Source organism: Oryza brachyantha, chromosome 2 (assembly GCF_000231095.2).
Source record: "Oryza brachyantha chromosome 2, ObraRS2, whole genome shotgun sequence".
NCBI lineage: Eukaryota > Viridiplantae > Streptophyta > Magnoliopsida > Poales > Poaceae > Oryza > Oryza brachyantha.
In genome coordinates, this window is record NC_023164.2 from 4,709,066 (window position 1) to 4,722,885 (window position 13,820).

General features: G+C 38.5%; 1 protein-coding gene across 2 annotated transcripts; it reads left to right on the forward strand.

Moving 5' to 3' along the window:
• The first annotated feature begins 4,710 nt into the window (after positions 1-4,710).
• Positions 4,711-13,298, forward strand: LOC102716007 (probable ADP-ribosylation factor GTPase-activating protein AGD14). Of its 2 annotated transcripts, none has more exons than XM_015834054.2 (14): positions 4,711-4,881; positions 5,007-5,134; positions 6,658-6,719; positions 6,834-6,921; positions 7,000-7,061; positions 7,150-7,243; positions 7,360-7,914; positions 8,081-8,542; positions 8,640-8,810; positions 11,450-11,548; positions 11,635-11,787; positions 12,124-12,247; positions 12,334-12,397; positions 12,842-13,298. In XM_015834054.2, exons 2-14 carry the CDS (start codon positions 5,036-5,038, stop codon positions 12,957-12,959), a joined length of 2,151 nt encoding a protein of 716 aa, XP_015689540.1. In that variant the 5' UTR covers positions 4,711-4,881; positions 5,007-5,035; the 3' UTR covers positions 12,960-13,298. The 2 variants fall into 2 exon arrangements, with proteins under 2 accessions (XP_015689540.1, XP_006647062.1); XM_006646999.3 differs by having other exon boundaries at positions 4,712-4,881; positions 12,121-12,247.
• Positions 13,299-13,820: the final 522 nt, after the last annotated feature.

Consider the following 13,820-nt stretch of genomic DNA (forward strand, 5'->3'; position numbering starts at 1 on the left):
AGTGTTATAGAAAATGCATCAATTAAAAAGGGATCAGATAACGACAGTTTCATGTGAGGGCAATAAAGAGGGAAGGGGAGAGGGCTGCAAACATTAAGGGGAGCAACAATGAGCTGTTGGCCCAAAGCAGTCGAATCATCACCTAGATAGATATCACTAATTGTACTTATTGGGAGTGAACTTTAATAGGTATATGAAGAGATGAAACCTATGGACACGTGGTAAAAATCGAGAGCTCACCGGATTTGTTCGGACGGCTGTGATTTAACGATGATGTGGCCTTCTAGAAATTAAGCTTTGTGGGTGAAAATATAGTAAGAGTAGATTTGTTTTGGATCACTCCTGCCTTTGGAAAGTATTTTCTCCTCTATTTCATATTATGAGATATTTTGGTTCTGTCTGATTCATCAATGGGTTAATATATACTCACTCTATATTTTTTATATGATGTCGTTTTTTTACGTTTGGTCATTTGTTTTATTAAAAAATATAATTATTAATTATTTTGTTATAATATGATTTATTATTATAGAAACTTTGAGTATGACTATGATTTTGCATACTTGGATAAAATTTTTGAATAAAACGAATGGTTAAACACAAACTTAAAAGTCAGTGACATTAGATGAAAAAACATGTAGGGGTACATTATATATATATATATATATAAATATATATATATATATATTTGTGTGTGTTAAATTTATTAGCATATAGTTCATGGTGAACTGGATATTAATAAAGGAAATGTAAAAACCTCATCCTAAAACCATTACTCACTCCATCAATCACTGTGTCTTCGCGGTTATCGCATTTTCTATCGATCAGGATAGATCATGAGATGGGTGATATTTTAGTGGACCATCAGAGTGACCGAAACAGACCGAGCAAAAGCAAAACCGCTGGTTAACTGCAGCCGCAAGTGCATCCATCCCATTAACCTATTTCCTCTCAACTTGATGCCACTGTCGCATCCCGGGTCAGAATCAGATCGTCGGCATGCTGGCTTATCCATTCGTGCCCAGATCTCGGATCCTCCGTCATGTGGTACTGACGTACTGTACATTTATATGTGAGCTACATGACTCACCGACACCTAGTCTCTACTCCATGACCAGAGGTGTCGATGGTTCTCGTTACCTGTTTCGTCGCGGGGAATTCTCCTACTAAGGGATTTCATCGTGGGGAATTCTCCTACTAAGGGATAGAGATGGTTCTAATTGATTTCCCATGAGAAACTAAATGGAGAAAAACATGTCCTCGTCGGGTCTCGCATGGACAAGTATGGTCCTTTATCCCTGTCCCCGTTCTCACGTATACCCGATTAATACACAATATATGAGTTTTAAGTTTTTTTCATGTCATGGGATTATATTCATGGGATTAGTGAATATATGTTCATTTTTATTGATATTAAATGTAGATTATATATATGATTTGATATGCATACTATATTGTTTAAGCAGGGACGGGGAACCTACAGGGATTAATTCCCCGTGTAGGGACAGGTATGGGGAAATTGTTTACCCGTTGCAATTCGCGAGGATGACAATAGGAAAAATTCTAACTCACGTGGATATGTCTAGGGATGTAAAACCCGACGGGGAATTTTCCATTGCCATCTCTATCCATGACACATAAAGTCATATGTTGGTAAGCAGTAATACAGAAACAAGACTGTAGATATCCCAACTGCTTGTGCACACCGTCGTCGTCGATGAGTAGAGACAGGGGCGGTGCTAGAGTGAAACAGAGGGTGCCACTCATATATTTTTTAGTGCCTTGAACTAGATTTAGAATGTTACGAGTGTCTAAGTTTAAATCAGCAGAATGCATATATGGTGAAAATTGATAAACTCAAGCTAATTTTTTTTCTAAGTGGGGTTCTTGGGAACCCCCTCAACACATGCAAATACAGCTCCGCCCCTGAGTAGAAAGATACGGATATGTTCGTCTTTTCGTTTCTTATGCTTATAAGTAATGTTTTTCTATTATAGTTTATTTTTCAACAATAGTTTTGAATAAAAATTTTATTCACGGACTATTTTTTGTTTACAAATATACAGTTTGGTTTTTTCACGATAACCATATGAAAACACACGCGAGTGCCATGTTGCTATCACTGTTACACCTGGAGTGCTACTGGTCGACGTGCTGATCGATCTAAGCGGCCGGGACTGTGCAGTGCAAAACGGTGATCAGACTGGGGAGTTGGAGCCTCAATGCACCGGCTCATTTGTGGCCGCTGGCGTAGCTTGCAGGGTTGCCCAGATATCTGGGGATTACTGTTCACACATGCACACACGCTGTTCACACAAATATTTGACGATTTTACAGGGACAGCAAGATGACTAATACGGCAGGATTGGGTTCTTTATCAGGTTTGGATCGATGATGGCTCTTGTGTCCCAAGTGCAACGTTGTTGTAAGTAATTCGTGAAACTGATTGAAAAAAGAATAGGGATGATTGTTTGGTTTTCTTAACGCATATCTATAAACGATAAAATTTTTATACACGTATTCTTAGTGTTCTAAAGGAGAAAACTGAAAAATAAGTTTTGGTAAATTTTTTTAAAAAAATTAATTTTAAATTTAAGGTCAAAAAATCAAACCTTATCAATTTAGCATGAAGAGAAGCGAAAAAGATAGAAATAGATCTCTCAAACACATTGAAGTATTGAATAACTGAGTTCTTTGAATTATTTTTAAACCTTTTTAATAAATAATTTTATTACTAAACCTTAGGAAAAATATTTTCACCATGTGAACCTTTTGGCCACACTAATATTATTTTTATTTTTAAACATTTTTAATAAATAATTTTATTACTAAACCTTTGGAAAAATATTTTCACCATGTAAACCTTTTGGCCACGCCACCAACATTAGCGTGGCCAAAAAGTTTATACAGTGAAAATGTTTTTACCCGAGGTTTAGTAATAAAATTATTTATTAAAAAGATTAAAAAAAATAAAAAAAAATCGAACTCTTCCTGCCTCTAAAAACGAAATGGAAAAAAAAAGGATTCTGCTGTTGAAATTTCTGTCCTGAATTCTGGGCAGGTTTTCTAAAGGAAGTGGAAGGGTATACGCACGGAAGAATTGAAGACGCGCAGTTTGGCAAAAGCTGCACATTTCTGAAACTGGAGATGAGCTTCTGAAGTTTCTGAATGTATGTCTCCGTGGAAGAATGTGGTGTGATATGGGTGTAGCAGGATGGCATATGTTCTTTGTAGTTACCCGAAAATCTCAACTACCTGTTCCGATGGATATAGCTACGTGAGCTGTTGTCCAGGATGGATTTCAGTCTTTCTTAATGAAAAAAATGGAGCAGGTTGTTAATTTGGCCTAATTCTAATAACATTAGGAATTTAGGATGATCATGATATCTGGTTTATTCAAGCTGTTACTGTTTACATCCAGCGAAGCAAAGTTTACATGAATAAGCAAAATAGTTGTGAGAGGATTGAACATCTGGTATTCAGATCAGGTGTGAGTATTGGTTTTGGTGGTGAGATAAACCATCTGAACTGTGAATCTCTTCAAGCCACCTACTCTATGTAATGTACTGGTAGAACTAATGTTCATCCGTGACACCAACGTCTTATTCATAGATTCATAGTACATCCGAGTAAATTCTACTGTGATTCTAATTTCTAAAGTACAGGAAAAGTGCATGAATTGAAATGCATGACCACATCCATTCATAAGATTTTTTTAAGAGGTCTGAGTGGGTGAAATTTTTCTATGCTAGGAAAATAAATTATGTTTTACTTCTCTATACTCTATTCCTCCAAACCGAATCACTTACTTAAAAATCCAATTCTTTGTTTTTCCCCGGAAAAAAAAAGAGCCTCACCCATACAAATTGCACAGAAAATACTACCATGATGATACTACATGGGATGAGAGCCCGAACGTGTCACTGACATATGGAACATAGCCATAACAAAGTAAAAACATCCTAGACAGCTTATGAAAATTTAAAATCTTCATTATCCCTCACTTAAGGGATCATATTTTCTCTTTTTAAAGACCATGCCAAATAACATATTTACAAACAAAAATAATTTGCAAATAAAACTGTTATATATGTGTTCATATCGATCTAAAATGCAATGCTGAAACATAAACTATTGTAAAAAAAAATCTTAAAATCAACTATAAATTTAAGGTTAAAAATTTAATTTTGATGTTAATTTCATACAACACACATCAATCTTACCTTTCAATCCCAACCAGGAAAGATAAAAAAAAATAGTTCAACCGATCAACTCTCTGTACATGCCACCAACTCAGCTGCAAGGTTCTAGAACCATCAGCTTCCGCAAAACATATACTAAGAAAGAACTTCTTTTCCGCTGGTCCCCACCTGTCGGCGAGACAGCGCCGAGACAGTAATCATGATTAGCCAGCAAATCAGCAAAAAAAAAACCAAACAAACCGAACCAAACCAAACAAACCAGACCAGAAACGCCGGTGACCGGAACAGCCCACGTCCAGCTCAGCACGCACCCCCCCAACCGCCGCTGCCATGTGGGCCCCACGCGCCCCTGGCCCCACGCCCTCCAGAAAACCGCCGCCCCCTCGACCGGCCACAGCCGGTCACCGCCCGCCGGGTGACCGGCTACCCTTCCCTTCGAGCTGCCTCCTTCTTCTCCCCTTCCGGTCACCGCCCACCCCCAAAACCCACCCCACGAGAAAGGGAGAAGGAAAAAAAAACCTTTTTTATTTTATTTTATATTTTTATTCACACGCGCAGCGAAGCAGCAGCAGGCAGCGCAAAAGAGGCGAGCCTTTGCGTCGCCCCGCCCGCGCGCGTGCGAGATCTCGGCGAGCTCCTGCGCCGTCGCCGGAGGAGGAGGAGGAGCGCCCCCCCGCAGGTGAGTGGGGCTCGTCGATCTGGCGGCGGTTTCGGTGTGGTTGTCGCGCGGATCTGGCCGGATCTCGGGCCATTTTCGGTGTGTGGGTGTGTGTGTTTGATTTTGTTGCGGCGGTGGGGTTTTAGGGTTTGCGGCGGCCGGGGATCCGGCGGCGATGGCGAGCCGGCTGAAGGAGGATGAGCGGAACGAGCGGATCATACGTGGGCTGCTCAAGCTGCCCGCTAACAAGAGGTGCATCAACTGCAACAATTTGGTGAGTTTTTTTTTCTCCATTTTTGCTGGCTTTCTACAGTTCTCTTGCTAAATGTGGTAGGATTCGGGAGGGTTTTGAGGTTTCGGGGGTTGGGTAGGATCTCGGGAAGTGATTTCGAGCCAGCTTCGCCCTATACTCGAGCGTTGCTAGAGAATGCGAAGGTTTTTAAGCTACCCGCGAATGCTTGCGGCATACTAGGAGATCTCATTGGCTGGATATGGAAGTTTCTCGATTAGTTAACGGTGCCTTAGGTTGGTTAAATACCGGATCACAATTCAGTAGATTGGGACGTAGAGTAAAATGCGGTGCTACTGCTGGAGATAGTGCCACAAATGTTGCTATATCGAGAGCGCAATGAAAGATTATGAGCGCATGAAGTATTCCCATCTTTGCATAGGAACGGATTATGAGTGTCACGACTCACGAAGTTATCATATCTTTGCAGTCAATGGTGAAAGTTAGACTTGCGATTTTATCCAGGAACTCTTGCACTGTCTGCAGTGGAACAAAACAAAGCACACCCAAGAGCATCACAAGCAGAAAGGGAAAGAAAATACCTATAGTTGAACTACAACATATGGATTTTAATGAATTTCTTAACGGAAAACAGCTTGTGAAATATATTCTTCATTACTATTATAAATGATGACAAGCATAGAAGTATTATAAAGCACCACATGTTTTCCTGGATCAAAACTTGTAATGTGATATGTCTGGCATATCATGCCAACACTTCTAATATATACAAAGCACCATTGATTGTGAACTCTAGATGATCTCTAAAAGTTCGCTAGTTTTTCAACCACCCTAGTATGCTAGTTGACCTTGTTTTAGTCCGTGGGTGTTTAATACTTTCCCTTCTGTTTTATACCCTTAACTCCGTTGTTGTGCTAATACGTGTAAGGTGCACACCTCACTTTAGGCTCTATCATTTTCTTAAGCTTAAAGTATTTTTTTCTTTTTTCTTTTCTGCCAGCGTAATGTCTATGCGAGCATCCTTGGCTTTAGGTATGAATTTTGCGCATTTATAGTGGAACACAGCCATCAATAAGGAAAGTAGGTCCATTTGGATGTCTATAGTGTTGGTAGTAAACTTTTACCCTTTTAGAGTATTTCACTTAGTGACTGCTTTAATTATGATGCAAAATAATGTTTTTTCTTAAACTGCTAGTATTAAAGTGGGATCCTATAATATGCCAGTTGTCACTAATACTTTTACTGTTGGAAAAGCCTGAACCATATGTTTCACTGTATAAGCCTTCTTTGCTAGTTATTTGCTACTCTATCTACAGTTCAATGAGGTGATTTGGTAGACTCCAAGATTGTTCAAGCTTAGATGTATGCCCAATATTTTGATTGAGTGGAGTTTTCCTTGCTTAGGTGCTTCACACATGTTTTATTTTATTTGGACAGTAGACTTAAATGAGTTGGTCTGTAATACTGTTTCACATTACTTTATTTCCTAAATTTCTGTTTTTCTTCTATATTGCTGATTTCTGATGCACATATATTGATATTAACAGGGACCACAATATGTCTGTACAAATTTCTGGACCTTCGTTTGTACGAATTGCAGTGGAGCACAGTAAGATTCTTATTCAGTTCTGTTTTATACACTTCTAAACTGTCAAACCTCTCTAGCTTCATTGTTCCATTTGCCAAATTAGATGCGTGATAAAATTTGTTTTGCTTCTCCTAGCCGAGAGTTCACTCATCGAGTGAAGTCAGTTTCCATGGCTAAATTTACTGCACAGGAAGTTAGTGCTCTTCAAGAAGGAGGAAATGAGGTAGCTTGTACATTTTTGTGTTTTCTATCAGTTTGCGGCCTTATGTCTAATTTGACATGTATCTTGCTTAACCTGTAGCGTGCCAGAGAAATATTCTTCAAGGAATGGGATCCTCAACGTAATTCTTACCCTGACAGCAGGTTTCCATTTTCGTTTAGCTATTCCATATTTTAGATTACATCATATTTTCTTTATCTGGAAATTCTGATATGTTTCTTTTGGTCTCAGTAATGCTGATAAATTGAGGAACTTCATCAAGCATGTCTATGTGGAACGGAGATATACAGGGGAAAGAAGTGCTGATCGGCCACCAAGGGGAAAGGTGATATATTGGTTAAATATAGCTCTTATCAATTTTCTTGCATTGGTCATTGCTTGTTGGAAATGCCAATTACACTCTCCTAAATTTGTTATTTCCTTATTTCTTTGCATCTTTAGGATGATAAGGATGAAATTAGTGAAAATAGGAGATCTGATGGAAATTGGGGTAGCTCAAGAAGTCCTCCATATAATGAAAGCTACTCTGATCGTCGCAGTTATAGTGGAAGGAGCGATGACAGAAATTCCAGATACTCCTATGGAGAACGAAGTCCTGGCTATGAACAGAATGATTATAAGAAAAGTCCCCGCTACTTTGACGTTGATGATAGAAGTCGTGAGGATAGATCTGGGAAAACAACTCCAGTTCAACGGTTTGAGGACCGCAGGTCTTCTGAACCACAAAAGCTAGACAATGGTTCTCCAAATTACCAGAAGGAAACTGATGGATCTAGCCCTGTTGTACGGCCGGTGAGGGATATATTAGGCGATAATGCACCTCAACTTCGAGTTGGTGAACCTCCTAAGCCACATGTAGTAAGACCAATTTATCCTCCAAGACCAGTTGATCCTCCAAGACCGATTGATCCCCCAAGAGTAATTGATCCCCCAAGAGCAAATGGTCCCCCAAGACCAAATGGAACCAGAGCCATCGAACCTCCACTGCAGAGGCAGGTTGTTATTCTCCTCTGATGTTTCCTTTTTTTTTTTTTGCAGAAATTGATTTAGAAGTATTCCTTTTGAAATATCACCATTTTTTTGTTTCCATTTCCTCATTAGGCTGATAATTTTTCAGCAGCTTCAACTTCACTTCACTTGCTTACATACCTCATAATTGCAGAGGACATCAACTGCCAGCAGTATTGGTTCTTCTGAGGGTACCTCGGAACAGATAAAGGCAGCAAATACGATAAGTTTGATTGATTTCAGTGCAGATTCTGAGCCTGTATCTGTGCCACTGCCACAGTCGACCCCTACATCACAACAGCAGCCTGCTAATGCACAGCCAGTGCAACCTGTTAATGCACCAGCACAACAGCCTGTTCTGGAACAAGGGACAAATGCATCATCAGTGATCAGTGGTGGAGGTGACTGGGCATCTTTTGGTTCTTTTGGCCAGCAACAAACACCACAAGCTAGCAATAGTGTAAATCCCCTTGAGTCTGCGCTTGCACAACTATCATTTTCTGAAACACCCTCTGCATCCAATGCATCAGCTTTTCCAGCCTCTGTCAGTTCCACTTCAGTTCCAAATGATGGAGGATCATTTTTTGGTGCATCCCTTGGAGTCTCAGGTCATCAGGTACTTCCATTTTCATAAGAATATCAAAAGTCAATTAGTGTACATGCCATTTCTTTTTTTTGCCTTGAAAGACGTTTTCACTTGATATCTTTCTTAGGCCTCAACAGGAATTTCTGTCCATGGATCTTCTGTTCAACAAACTGGTCTAGCTGGTCCGACAGTTGTACTTCCATCTCAGGTGTCTGCAAGTTCGCGAGCAACTAGTGGCATTCCAGAAGCAGCACCTTCTACAGACAGTAGATCCATTGGTCGGAAAGAACTTCCAGCGGTATGTGATTAACTGCTTGTAGAGTATTGAACATCTAACAATGCAGCATTTTCTAGTTCATGCACTACGGCTTGTTCCATTTTTTGTTGACCCTTTGCTTCATTGTCCTCATTTTGACATGTAATCTGTTAATTTGTATGTTCTACGGTGTAGCTTCTGAAACATATGATGCCATTTTCTAAACATATTGAACCATTTTTGTCGATCATAAAACTGAAGTTACCAAATTTGCAGGCAAAGCATAAAACTAACCAGTTACCACTTCAGTAGCGTATCTGTTAGAATACATTCTAGAAGTTGCAGAAGAACTGCATTGTACTATACCCATATATAGGTCAGCAGTCTGTGGCACCTTGCTGGTGCCTAGGTAACCAAGTTAATACCTGTTGGAATGCTTTGAGTTTCAGGACATTATGTGGTTATATTCCCATGAACTACTTTGATGATCTATATCAATACAGTTCAATTAAAGTGAATACTAGATCTAAATGAGTTTTAACTCAGTTCAGATTTCACATACCATATGCATATGAGCATGTTGGGATATGAAACATTTCATACCCAAGCATACCAACAGGTATCGGACAATTGTAGATGTGCATGCCCAGATATTCAGGTTCCTTGAATAATTTACATGAAATTACAAAACTAGTTGTCAGTGTTGTATTGAGATTTTATAAAGTTAGCATCAAATAAAAAAGAATGGGAGTACTTAGTACAAGGTAATCCCAAAACTGCTAAGAGATTGATGGTTGATACCTGCAATTCTGTATTCCTAATAGTTCCTTGAAATCTTGTAAAATAATGCAAGGTGATGGCCCAAGGTTAATGATAATCTGATCTGTCAGAGGTGGAATTTATGTTTAACAAGTATTAGATAATATGTAGGTAGAGTATATCATTTCCTATGTGATTCAGTTATGTTGGTTTGCAATTAAGTGGGATTTTGTTGACTGTTAATATATAAGATTGCATTTTAGTGGGGTTACATGGTTATCAACTATTGCATCTACTGTACATAAACTAGTGTGGTGGGTGCAAATAGGTACAACAACTTGTAAATTGCTCACTCCAGTGCAGCAACTTGCTTACTCTGTGCAAACTAAGGGTAAGATAGTCCATACAATCAATATGAGATGATGTGGAGCCAACATAAATGCTGCATTAACTTCCATGCTAGAAAATTTGATGATGGTCTGCTTTTCATTTTTTAAAAAGAGAAGGCTATGCGTATGGGATGCTATTTTAGATGATTTTATTATTTTCTAGATCTTATCTGTGATTTTTCTTTTCTAAAATATTTGCGTGATGTGTATAAAATTTAGGTCCTGACAATGATGATGAGTTTAGCATCAAGTTGCTCCTCACCAACCACTTGTGTTATTTGGTTAAGATAGAAAGGAATGGGTTCGAGTAAAACCATAAACAATGTCGAATGGTATTTTTTGGAAAAAAATGAAAAGAAAACCATGAGCCATGCTATCTTAGAATCTAACGTGATATTAATATCAATGCCATATCAAATATTTTGCTTACTTGTAGTGTTTTGTCCCTGGTTCATGCGAACTAGGTAAGTCGTTGTAACGTGGTGAGCTATTTGTAAGTTGTTGTACCTGTTTACACCCACTATCTAGGTTTGTGTTCTGTTAGTGCATTTCACTAACACTTTATGGAGAGATGGTAACATGTGCATGTAAATAATGCATGGCATGGTAGGGCAAGTATTGAAATAGTGGTTTTAATTGTTATTTTGGTGCATTTGAATATGATATCTGGGCTGACTGGCCAGATACCTGGAAACAAACCAGGTTGTAGAGTGAAAAGGCTAAACGTGCCATTTAGATCATAATTATGCAAGAAAAAATAGTTGGTTATTGGTTTGAGTCTGTATTTCCAGTAAGTAATAACTAATACTACCTCCGTCCCATAATAACTTCATTTTTCAGTTTTTTGATACGATGTTTTAACTCTTCGTCTTATTTGAAATTTTTTTGCGATTAATATTTATTGGTGCTAGATGATAAAATATGAATAGTACTTTATGCATGACTAATTTTTAAAAGTTTTTTACAAATTTTTTGAAATAAGACGAATGGTCAAACGTTGGACAGGAAAAATAAAAAATGAAGTTATTATGGGACGGAGGTAGGAAGTAATAACCGAGCTATTTTTTTCTCTTTTTTCATGCGCAGGTTTCGTGAATTGCTAAATGGTTTGTTTTTTGCAAAAAAAAAATCAAAGTTGCTTAAAAAAATTAGATTAATCTATTTTTCAACTTTATAATATAATAGCTAATATTTTACTGAATTAATCATACGCTAATGGCTTTCCTCGTTTTTCGTGCGCTATTAGTCAAACAACATTAGCTGTTGATAAAGCGCATGTAGTGATCTGTATGCCCATGTGGCCATGCATTCTGATCAGAACTAACAAATAGTTGCTCAGTTCATTTGTGTTCTGCTGTAACCATATTTCACTTGTAAGATTGTTTAAACTAACTTTAAATGGAAGACAACCATGTCATCCTTTTCCTTTCCTGTGAAAAATGATCATGTTAGAGAGAAAAACTTATAAGGCCATTACTGTGCTCCATAAAATCATCGTATCAGCATAGTTGACCATTAAATCAATTTTTGCAGGATATCTTTACCTCACTATATCCACAAGGAGCAATGGGGGGTTGGCAGAGAACACCCCAATTCGGAATGGGATATGCCATGCCATATCAGACTCCAATGGTATCTATCATTTGTCATATAAGTAATTTATTATGTATCACATGTTGATGTTTTTCCTTACTAGATAAATTATTTCCCAATCTTAGGGAATGCAAGCATATCCTCTGATGGCATTTGCTCAACCTGCATATCAACAACCTCAACAACATGTTTATCCGCAACATGCATATCCCCAACCTGCAAAAGCATCAAACCCTTTTGATCTTGGCAACGAGCCAGCTCCAATTCAAGCTCACACGGTATGATTGAAATCCCTCTTTTACAAACTATCTGAAACTAATATCATTTCTAATTCTATTCTTGTAAATCTTGAGATATCTTGTTTATCAACTATGCTAGTTTGTTTCATTGACATGATATTCTTGTAAATATTGAGCCTCTATAAAACTGTCGAGTGCATTAGTTTTAAGTACTTGATGATGCACTTTGATATCGCAAACATATTGGATGTGCATCATATTTGTTCTTCTGGAAGTCATTTTGTTTGTCCCATTGAGCATCCCCAACCTGGATCAGCTGGCATGACTCACATCTTTGCTCCGTTAACATTGTTAATTTGTGTCGTTGAGCAGCAGCAGCCCCTACCTGGACCATTGGGAGCATCTGCTGGCATGACTCCCACAACCTTACATGGTACCTCAAGTTTTGGAGTCCTTCAACAACAACCTCAGCAGCTGTATCAGTCACCTGCACCTCCAAGTATTTGCATATCTCAGCATAATATCTGGAATCGTGCTCATTATTAGTATTTCTTTTATGTGTGCTAACTTGTGTTTCAACTTCAGATCATTACATGATGCAGCAAGTTCCAAACATGGCTGAGCAGTTACCTAATTCCATGCTTCCAATGTGAGTTGACTATTGTATTTGGTGCATCTTGTAAGTTTGAAGTGAAGATTATTTAGCGCTAGTTGTTAAAAGGATTTTTTTTTTTGCTTGTGCTGACTTTTTTTTTTTGCATTTTTATTCTCTATGAAATGTAGAAAAAAGTACCCAACCTTAAAATATAAATCAGTAATGAGTCCATTGGACCAGATTGGATGGTTAACATTAACCACTGAAACCCATAGCTTAGCATCCACATTCTAGTGGCATGGCCAGTCCTTTCTTGTTGCGTCACCAAAATCTGGTACAATAATAACCAAGGCTGGTGTTCATGTTGCCATTCTTTCATTTTAAGATTAGTTCTTTCAAGATATATTACCCCAGTAAAATACTGGTGTGGTACTAGTGTTCCATTGTGCATTCCTGTTGTCGGTTCAACACCTTACGTCTGGGTTGTGGCATTTACAGGCAGCAAGGAGGGTTGGGTTCCCTCAGCATGGGCTTTGATCAACAAGCCGCTCCCAGGTATCCCCACCCAAACACCCCACCTTCGTATGGCTCTGCTGGCGGAAATCCTTTTGGGTGAGTTCATATATAATTGGTTGTCTGTACAATATTATCCGTTCTTTTGGAGTCTTGTGCATCATCGGACAAGGGTTTGCAATGCCCGGCGGGATCAGGAACCATACTAGCCCTCAACAGAGAATTGGTTTCATATAACTGGTTGTGTATTTATCTGCTATAGTTCGTTGTTCAACTCATCTCCACAGGGGTAGTGGTCGAGTGTTACTTTGAGCATAAGCTCCAGCCGCGGAGTTCTTGATGCACATCCAATAGTTCTTGTATATTTGTGTTTGCTGCGGTTACAACATGTATATTTGGGAAGAATGTGAGGCCTTGTGGCTTCGATTTCTCTCTTTTCACATTTCCTATGTACTCCGATCATGTATTCTTGCATCTTTGGCCAGATTGTTTATTTACCTCTAGTGTAGTACAGTTGGCTATTCAAATTTATATGGACGATAAAACCATGGTTGATATGTATAATTATGTAAGGTCATTTTTGGGATGTATAACACGACAAAAATGTTTTAAGTCGATTTTTTTTTTACTTCTATGTGTTTGAAATTCTTTTGCTTCCTTTGCCCACTAGCAAGCGTGCCGTTTGATTACTGCGTGTCAAGGTTATAGATGCGCCCAAGCAAAAATGGGTAAACATTTAGTTAAGTTGCGCCTGTTCACTTTCTTTGCATATAAAACTAGAGTAGGCTACACGTCCGACGTGCTCGCAGGGAATCCAAAAATTCCTTTGGATTGGCTTTAATCAATACTTAATATATTCAAGCATTACAAGAAGTTGATAATATATCCATGCGTTATGACAGGTTTATATAATTCATGATGAACTGCATAAGCCGGTAGAAATATAAGCCTGTAGAAAAAGAAT